Raw genomic sequence first — 9,816 nt, forward strand, 5'->3', positions numbered from 1 at the left:
ATCCCATGTGCTTCTGCTAAACACGGACAAGCTTTAAATCTCCACAATGAGCTCCTGGACGGGAGCGTCTGTTGTCGGTGGCACTGGCAGAAACAGGGGAAACGAAGAGCCCGGTGACGATAACAGCAGGACTGAGGGTCACGATCAACGGATGAAGGCGATGAGACCTTGGCCGAGGGGCGCAGATCAAGCTGGGGATCACCTGGTGAGACCCGCGCTGTCAGGGAGAAAGGCACGCAGAAAGACCTGCCCTGAGGACACACACGGAAGAAGAGGGGAAATAAACCAAGAGAGGGATGAGGAGAGAGACTTCAGAGGCAAATGCAGAGGACAAGAACCGCCTGGAAGGATGGAGACAGTGTGTGCAGATGAAGCCCAAGACGGGCCAAGAAGAGGAACCTCTGAATGCCTTTCTAGCGCTAACTCTGACACGCAGTTAAATAGCACTTCAGAAGCCTGGGGAACCTTCAAACCACTCGGAGGGGCCGCGCACAAATTCCAGATCACAAACTACTGGATTTACTCAGACTACAACAACCCATTTGAGCTCTCAGTCGGGTCGCCCCGCTGTTCACAGCAGATTTACCCATCCCGTCATCACGGGCCCCTTATCCAGAGATTCAGATCCACTCCGGGCAGAATCGAGAGCAGGGGCAGGCTCAGGGCCGCCTTCACAAAACCAATCAAGTCACTCGCACGTCTCAGAGTCAGAGAATGAAGAAGAGGACGATAGGAATGATGAGGACAGCGCCGAAGACGGAGAGGAAGAAGGCAGCGGCGTGGTCGAAGTGACAGGTCGGGCGGCGGACTCGACGGAGCCACCGCTGTGCATCTCTTCAGCAGAGAGGAGGATGAGTAAAAGAGAGAAGAGCAGGATTAAAAGTCTGAGAAGGAGGCAGAGGTGGAGGGAGAGATGGAGACCGAGTCAGCAGCAGGAGAGCGCACAGGTAAATCCCACTTTGGTTACAGTAATCAGGCCTCTTTTATCGAATGTTCATAATTTCGATGCACTAAAAGAATGAAAGAATCGTTGTATCTAAAAAAATCTTCTCCCTCCTGCGGTCCAGTCGGTGCTACATTTATGCACCACAATCATTTACTGTCTATTCAACATGAAAAAAATAAATAAACTTGAGGCTGACATAGTTTATGATGGCTGGACACACATTGGACAATTATGAAAGAAGAGACTTGGCAACATCAAGACTTTGGAATTAGGAGGAAATAGTGAATTAGCTGACAAATCAAACTGCAGCACAATACACAGAATTTGCTATTAAGGTATTCCAACTTCAGATTAGTTTATAAAGCTGGTCTAATGTGTGCAAGAGCAGGATGAAAGCCTAAAGCCAAAACAAAGTGAGAGCTGTGTGGGCATACGTAGCACAGAATAGAAATTAAACCCGCTTTGCTTCTCTCCTTTCCACCGTATTTATTTTTAGAGCTTTTCAGGACACTGCGCTGCACGCATGTGTGCGACTGTGTGAGCTGAATTCAGCCAGACTCCCAACACTTGACAGCCATGTCTACACCTTGCTCATTTCAATAGCCATTGTGCTTGCGTGGTTTAAAGTGGGGTTAGGTCTGAATTAGCTGCATGATGAGGCTCGGGCAGAGAGCCCTTCAAACCCGGCCAGACAAAAGAGCTGTTTCAGTTTTGATTGGTTGTTGCAGATCTGTAGTCACACTGCCAGACTAAAATTATTCTGACTGCTGTTCCAGGAAGCCTAACAGGATTGGTGGAGTCGAAAAACTCTTGAAATATCAGTGACACAATTTCAGAAATCGTAGACAATGATGTTGTTTTGGACACTTTGACATCCCTTATAAAGATGTGTAAAAAAAAAACAATGACTTTAAAGGAGATTCATCTTTTATTGAGGTGGCATAATGTATTACTGAATAATTTAGAAAAGTACAAACTTTAGTTTGAATGCATTTCTACAGTGGGGTAAAAAATATATATATATATTTTTTTACGAAATCAACATAGCCACACTTGTTGGAATCTCCTATACTTCTTATAGATCAGGGATGTCAAAACCTTTTGTCATGGGGCCAAAATTGTGTAGTCAAAACTACTTGAGGGAAAAAATAAAATAAAATTACCCCAAAATTATGCAGTGAAATATTTAAACTGTTGCACAAAATATTTGCTTGGAATATTTTAATTAAACAAACTAGTCAGCTTTTCTTTAAGAAAGGGGTCTGTACATCATTGTAGATAAAAACTTAAAAGGGTTTTGCATAGTTGCCTTGTTAAAATATAGCAAAAATTCTGTTGCACTGGATTAAAAAAAATGGAAATAAATGTGGTATATTCTCAACAATAAGAAGAGAAATTGAGTCCGTCTTACTTTGAAAGTGATTACTCCAATTTAGGCAATTCCAGTAAATGAATTAAAAGCAGATTTGGGTGCATCAAAGATCCTCATCCTTGTTTTAAAGTGGGCTTGATTGTCTTTTCCACATATTCACCGTTTCACGGCTAACCCATCTCTAGTGTTTGTTGCCAGGAAAGTTCATCGTAGTCCAATCTGATCAAAGCTATTTGAGCAAAGTTTAACTTTATATTTGCGTTGGTATGACAGAAAAAGCTATTTTGTCACAAAGTGACATTGTTGAAACACATAAATGCAAAACCCACAAACAACTGGCTAAAAATTGAGAAATGGAAAGTTCTGGGTTTAGGTAAATCCCAGTCCCTGATTTCATGGAGATGATGTGGGGTGACTTCAGTCCGGTTTTACATGCAGAGCTGAAAGCGAGGAACATGAGAAACTATCCTCACGGTGACTTTAGAGTCTTGTAGATGGCTATAACAATGTCTTACTGAAGTTATTTATATCAAACAGGGTAATACCAACTATATGACACGCTCAATTAAAAAAAGTTTTCTTTTCTTTAATGGGTAAACAAGTTTTATTTTTAGTGTTTTTTCCTTTCTTTTCTTAGAAGTATATACATACTTTATTGCCCAAAGTATTCACTAACCTGCCTTGACTTGCATGTGAATTTAAGTGACACTCTGCTCTTAATTCATAGGGATGAATGTTTACTCTTCAGCAGGAAATCGGTTCCTAAATTCAGCCTGAGCCACAATGGATTGCTTTAGGTGAAAGCATATTCACATATCCAAAGTCCTCACCCAAACTTAATTGGAAATCTATTGCAGGTTGTGAGCACTTATGTTCAGAGATGTATCCTACCTAATCTTCCTGAGGTCATAAAGCAATTTTACAAAAATAAAGAAATAAAAATGACAGTGTCAAAAAGGGATTTTCCACTACTTTACAGTTATCTGCTATTTATGTTGGTGTGTCACATACTTTTGCAAGGAGCACAAGTTTGGATTTAGTTATAAAAGAAGCCTTTCACTATGATATCATGTCATTAATAATCTAATCACTGAGTCTTATGTGTTTATGGAAAAGAGTTTGAGCGTTTAGTCGAGCTAAATGTGGTCAAATCTCTGTTTTATGTGATCATGAACCAGCTGTAGCCAACAAAACGCTGCCGTGTCACATCCTGCGTTGCCATGGGAGAGCGTCAGTGTCCATAATTACTTAAGAGATGTGTGTGCTCAGAGTCCTCTCCTCTCTGTGTGTTAATGGCACACCTAGAGAGGCAGAGTTGCCGCTACAAGGAAGTCCCTGGAGCTCCCCCTGGGTGAGAAAGTCGTAATTACTCTGGAAACACCCCCCAGGCTTTCTTAACGCTGAAGATCCAGACACAAATCCCCTGTAGGTCTGCAGCGACACATCTGTGTGGAGGAGGTGAGGGCGCAGGTAAAACCTTTTACCTGAGGTCTAGCCGGGAGATGGGGGGCTCATTGTGGACTCAACAACTAAGAAACTTACAATGCCTTACAACAGTGTTTTAAATAAAACTCCATCCTGTAAGAATTCAGCCCACAGGCCAATTCTTAGCAGAAGAAAGTGATATTTATATAAAAATCATCTTTATTTGCCATTAAAACTTTGTAGATTCCAATGAAACTTATCCTTTCATTGAACTCATCCCTTAAAATGAACTCATCCAAAAAAAACAACCCAACAAAAGAAAACTGTACACATTGTTTGCTGTGTTATTACCTGTACACATTGTTTATTCTTAGCTTGTTGTTTATTGTGTGTACCCTAAGCCAGAATATGTCCCAGAAATATTTCACCATGCCAACACGCGGTGACAATAAGTGGTTCTTGATTCTTAGGAAGCAGTGGGCTTTCACTGTGGTGTCCAGGGAGAAGCTCAGGGACCCAGAGTGGCAACCTGTGGTTTTCAAACATGGAAGCAAGCAGGTCTTGCGGGTTATGCCGCTATCAGGTTTGCACATTTAGAGACTGATTTTTGTTGCTGATTCTTTGCAAAATGGCTCAAGCTCAGTCAAAACTGGACAGGGAAAATTTTTAAAGTAATTTATTAAAAACTTCTTCTTTTTTGTGCTTTTTTTTCTGACAAATGTTGGGTTGTGCTTGTAAGGCATTATTTGTATTTTGGTCTCATCTGATTGGAGCATCTTCTCTCATCTGTTTGCTGTGTCTCCTACATGGCATTTAGAAAACTGCTAATGGGACTTTTAAGGCTTTTAACTTGCAACTCTTCATATCTTAGCTGTCTGGTGCATCCCTTGGTTTTCATGATGTTTGAATATTTTTACAAGGCAACGTATAAGTGATACATTAATGAGTTGATTCATTGAAACTTGTGTGGTTTGTTCTGAGATTAGACAGAAACCATTATATTTTGTCCATCACTCCATCCACCCATCCGTATATTCATCCATCATCTGTTTATCTGAGATTGGGTCGACGGGGGCTTCAGGTCCAGGAAACACAGACATCCCTCTCCCCAGCGACATCCTCCAGCTCATTCTGGGGGATCCAAAGGTGTTCCCTGGGCAGATGAGATATACAGTTCCTTAAGCAAGTTCTGGGTCTTCCTAAGGGTTTCCTCTCAATCAGATGTGTCCAGAAAACCCCAGAAGGGAGGCGCCCTGGGGGTATTCTGAACAGATGCCCCATCCACATCAACTGACTCCTTTCGATGCACAGAAGCAGTGGTTCTAATTCGAGCTCCCCCTGATAACAGAGTTCCTCACCCTATCTCTAAGGCTGAGCACCCTCCAAAGAAAGCTCATTTCAAACCACTTGTATCTGGGATTTCATTCTTTCAGTCATGTTCCACACCTCATGACCATAGGTGAGGGTCGGAACGTAGACAGACCGATAAATCGAGAGCTTTGCTTTTTGGTTCAGCTTTTTCTTTACCACACACAGAGCGGCACCCAAAATACTGCAAATGCAGCCCCAATCCATCTGTCCATCTCTTGCTCCATCCTAACATCTGAAGAAACCACGCTGCTTAAACTCCTCTGCTTGAGGGAGTGACTAACCCCCAACCCATAGCAAACTTTCTGTTATCCATAAACCAAGTTCAAATATAAGACATAAGTATTGATATCAAATGATGCTCTCCAACAAATTATATTTGTACTCTCCAGCTAGATGTGATAAAACGCAGATGAATAGATATTCTAGCCTCTTGAACAAGCACCTGTACATTTGTATACTCACACATATTATTACTTGATAAAAAAAGGTTAACACTCATCAAAAAGGGTGCTGAAGAGAGAAAGACAAATCACAAGAGGTTGGCAAAATGTGCTGAAATGTTTATCACCAGCTAGTAAAACATCATCCTGTGGGACAATACTGTACTGTGTGTTTGGAATTACATGTGGTGTGTTTGCACTGTATCCGCGACCTATGCCTGCAGACCTACGCCTGTGTGCAAATACGAACATCTAACTAGCATTCAGAATAGATCCTATGGGTGTACGGCTACCCTGACTGAGGGGCATATAATAACTAACTGTCACTGTCTTACTTTAGAAAAGAAACAAAAAGAGTTAAAAATATTTTTGCTCCGATGTTGCTGTTTTTTCTTCATGCACACAAATCAAGACAGCGCATGAAGACTGCACGCATTTCAAAATACGCATATGCACGTTTGACATGTTTACACACGTTTGATGTCACACATAGAAAGATGTTGGCTTGCGCATGCTAGGATGCTGTCTTAACTCCCAAGCTTCTGCGAGCCACCCATTCTTTCTTTTAACTTTCTCCCTTTATTCCAGAGTTCAACAGAGACCCCCACCACCAGCAGCAGTTGCAGCAGCACGGAGGATGAAGAAGCCCTGAGCATGAGAGAGAAAGAAGGCTTCATTTGTGCCGTGTGCTTGGATGTGTACTTCAGTCCTTACATGTGTCACCCATGCAGTCACATCTTCTGTGAGCCCTGTCTGAGGACACTTGCAAAGAACAGCCCCACAAATACCCCCTGTCCTCTCTGCAGAACCACCATCACTCACGTCTTCTTCCAAAAGGGTGAGCCGGTGGTCAAAAAGCTCTAACGATAGGATTTGTAATCATTATCTAACTCCTCTGTGCATCGAAAAGTAATGTTCTGAAAAAACAAAGCGTTAAATGCCTGAAATGACTGAATTTTTAGTCCTCTGTTTGTTGGTAGTTAGACAGATTAGATCCGTGAGCTGCTGATTATTTAGAGGGCCCAGCTGCACATGTCCTGCAGGGAGCAGGGTAGACCTTTTGTTCAGCTCACACCAGATGAGTCACAGAGGCCGAGAGGACAAAATCAAACACAACCCAAACACTTTCATTTGGTGCACTCCAACAGACCTGAGAAGTAGTGCTTCATTTCGGTGGAACAATAGACCCAGTGATTTACCAGAACCTTACTGTAATATTTTAAATGTACATACAAATTTTTGCTAAATATTCATACTCATTATTTCATCTGACAGACCAACACAACGTAGTGCATTATTTTGTAGTGGGAAAAATGATCTGCATAAATCCATGCTTTGCAAGATACAAATCTTAAAAGTGTGTCATGCGTATGTATTACACCCAGTATTTTTGCACATGTAGACTTTAAAGGTTTGGCTCATTCTTCTTTTCAAAATTACTCAAGTTCAAGTTAGGTTGAATGAAGGGCGAGCATCTGGGAACAGATAGTCCACACGTCGCAGGATATCTGGAAAAAAACAAGACATTTTTATGCGGTTGTGCCTTTCAGCCACAAATAAACGGCGTTATACATCCCTTAAAACGCAGAATTTTAAAAACCCCGCTCTAAGTGGAGATATATAAACGCTCCGGGTTTTGAGCATGCGTGTGTACATGAAGACATGGATATTAATGTCCAATGCATCACGGCGCTGACGTCACATACGTGCAGCCATTGCCATTGTCGGTCACAGTAGAGTAAAAAATGAATGACAATCAATATTGTCTTGAGTTTTATTGGCTTTATATTCTAATGTGGTGTTTAAAAGAAGCTCAAATTCTTTATCTGCCCACCAGATCAAACATCCCAGCGACATGACTCATCCCTAACAGGAAGTCAAGGTTGTTTTGAAGGATTCTGATTGGCTGACATACATTTTAGTAATAACACAAAAAATGTTGGTTTAAAAAAAGAATGAACAACTTAGGAAAATAAGAAATTAGCTTGAGATATTGTTTTATACCCAATCTGGCTTTGAACTTCTGCACAGCTTTATTCCTCACATGCTCCTTGAACTTCATGCTGATTGAACACTTTAACCTGGCTTTAAATAATGGCATTCATTATTTAATTCCATTAGGTGACGTCTGAGAGTAATTGGATATACCATATTTTATTCATTGGTATAAGGGTAAAGGGGTTTGAAAACATATGTATGCATGTTTTTTCTTATTCCTTTTATCGATTATTTTGTGTTGTCTATCACATAAAATACTGATCAAATTCCTTGAACTTTTTGAAGGCATCCATTCTAATAAGTAGCCAAAGTAATCTTATGCTAATTATACAGAGATTTCATCCAATATAATATGATTCGGACAAAAACATGAATAAGTAATGAACTCTCATGATTCAGAGTGGCCTACTTTTGGATACAGAGCATGAGCAGCATGGCCAGGATGAGTGTTTGGACAGCAGAAACACTAGGGGCTATTGTTAATGATTAGATGGCAAGACCAGATGATTGTGTTTATTTCTAAAGCCAAGGTCACACTGAAGGACGGGGAGAGGAACAGTACTGAAGTTAGTGATGTATCAATCTGCTCCTTATGTATTATACAAGTTTAACAGTAAAGAAGTGTAATTGTAATTCCTCGTAAGATGGTCAGTGTTCATATCATTATTATCTTTTTCTCCGCAATTCAGAGCTGAACCAAACAGCAAAGACATTTTTTCCCAAGGAATACCTTTCCAGGAAGCAGAACTTTCAGAGAGCACCGTGCTCAAAGTGGCCCCTCCCAAGCTGCAGGAAGCTCTTCCGCATCTTTCGTGGCAAGTTTTTTTTTTTTTTTCTTTTATCAAGTATAAATAATACGTTGGAAAATGCTAGGAACTTCTTAGGTTCCTTGTATATGGCATTAAATGTGGAACATTTCGCAGCATTTTGTGATCCTCTCATATGACTCTGAACAGTTGCTTAAAGTTTCATCAGTGTGTTTGCGAGGGTTGCTGACTAAATTTTTTCTATTCCACAGAGTTGTTAATTGATTTCCTGAGGCTGTAGCGGCAGCAGCTATGAATATGTAAACTGAACTATTTTGTGACAAATTAACATTTTTTGTTGTAAGGTTTAAATTTCCAAGTAAAAATAATTTCTACATTTTGTGGAAATCACAAAAAATGCTTTCAGGTGTCAGATTATCTCACTTTCAACAAAATAACTACTTTCAAAATTAAAACATTTCAAGAAGAAATCAGTATAACATCTTAAATTTGTCATGTAACTCCACAAATACTATTAGAAGCAGGTGGGGAGCCTAAATAATTACATTCACTCATGTAAGTCACACTTGTAGTGTTTTCAAATGAGCTTATATTGATTTTCTTTCTTAAATAAGGTTTCCAGAGGCAGTCAAGCCCAAGTGTTAGACGCCAGTTCCCCCACGGAGGAGAATTCCCTCTCGACACCATCGACTTCGAGGACGGCCCTAGAGGTTGGCGTTTCGACATGGACATGGTCATAATCTACATCTACTCCGTCAACTGGGTTATTGGCTTCTTCATATTCTGCTTTCTTTGCTATTTATTCTTCCCTTCCTTTTGACAATCCTATCAACAATGATGGAACAAGACAGAAAAGGTGCACACTGAAGACTGATGAAGAGGAAGTTGGGGTTTAAAGATAAATTACATGCATTGTTGAAGAAGTGAAACCTGAGCAATCAGTTCTAGGCAGGTGCAATGATGTGGTTGGGGGAAAAAACAAGCTTGTGCCAGCTTATTATCTCATTAATAAGGAATTAAAACGAGGAAATTGTGTAGGCGGGATGCTTTGCCATAAAATGTTCTGTTTTTTTTTACTTCATGGGATCCACACATGCAGTGATTGTTCCACAACATGAATCATACCCAAGCTGAGCAGTGCTGATAAATTCTTTCGTCTGACGTGTTTCATTCTTGACCTGATTCAGTAATTGTTTAGGCCAGATTGGCAGCTGTTATTCCCAAAGTTGTTTTAATCATGTTTTGTACTGAGGTGCTATGCAATAATAATCCCAATGCATATAAACACTTTCACTAAGAGACAGTAATCATTTATAATTGGACAATAATGGAAAATTGTAGAGTTGCAATTATATAACATGTTAAAAATTTTAACACAAATATTTTGTCTGTAAAGAAAAGCTAATAAAGAAAGGTTTTCTATTATTGTTTCATTTTGGGTTTTTTCTTTTTGTGTAAGAAGTCTTAATTGAAATGTATTTTTAATTCCAATAGCAT

At 40.2% G+C, this 9,816-nt stretch overlaps 1 protein-coding gene across 1 annotated transcript; it reads left to right on the plus strand.

Annotated features, from left to right (window-relative positions):
• The first annotated feature begins 46 nt into the window (after positions 1 to 46).
• Positions 47 to 9,151, plus strand: LOC118564724 (E3 ubiquitin-protein ligase RNF180-like). Its single transcript, XM_036143564.1, has 5 exons — positions 47 to 205; positions 555 to 947; positions 6,143 to 6,392; positions 8,242 to 8,367; positions 8,934 to 9,151. Exons 1-5 carry the CDS (start codon positions 47 to 49, stop codon positions 9,137 to 9,139), a joined length of 1,134 nt encoding a protein of 377 aa, XP_035999457.1. The 3' UTR covers positions 9,140 to 9,151.
• The last annotated feature ends 665 nt before the right edge of the window (positions 9,152 to 9,816 follow it).

Source organism: Fundulus heteroclitus, chromosome 12, assembly GCF_011125445.2.
Source record: "Fundulus heteroclitus isolate FHET01 chromosome 12, MU-UCD_Fhet_4.1, whole genome shotgun sequence".
NCBI classification, from domain to species: domain Eukaryota; kingdom Metazoa; phylum Chordata; class Actinopteri; order Cyprinodontiformes; family Fundulidae; genus Fundulus; species Fundulus heteroclitus.

Excerpts from the sequence above, each read along its gene's own strand:
- LOC118564724 (XM_036143564.1), top strand. The coding sequence starts at position 47 with ATGAGCTCCTGGACGGGAGCGTCTGTTGTCGGTGGCACTGGCAGAAAC. Across the intron at positions 948-6,142 it reads AGCAGCAGGAGAGCGCACAG|AGTTCAACAGAGACCCCCAC; the intron begins GTAAATCCCACT and ends CCTTTATTCCAG. Across the intron at positions 6,393-8,241 it reads TCACGTCTTCTTCCAAAAGG|AGCTGAACCAAACAGCAAAG; the intron begins GTGAGCCGGTGG and ends TCCGCAATTCAG.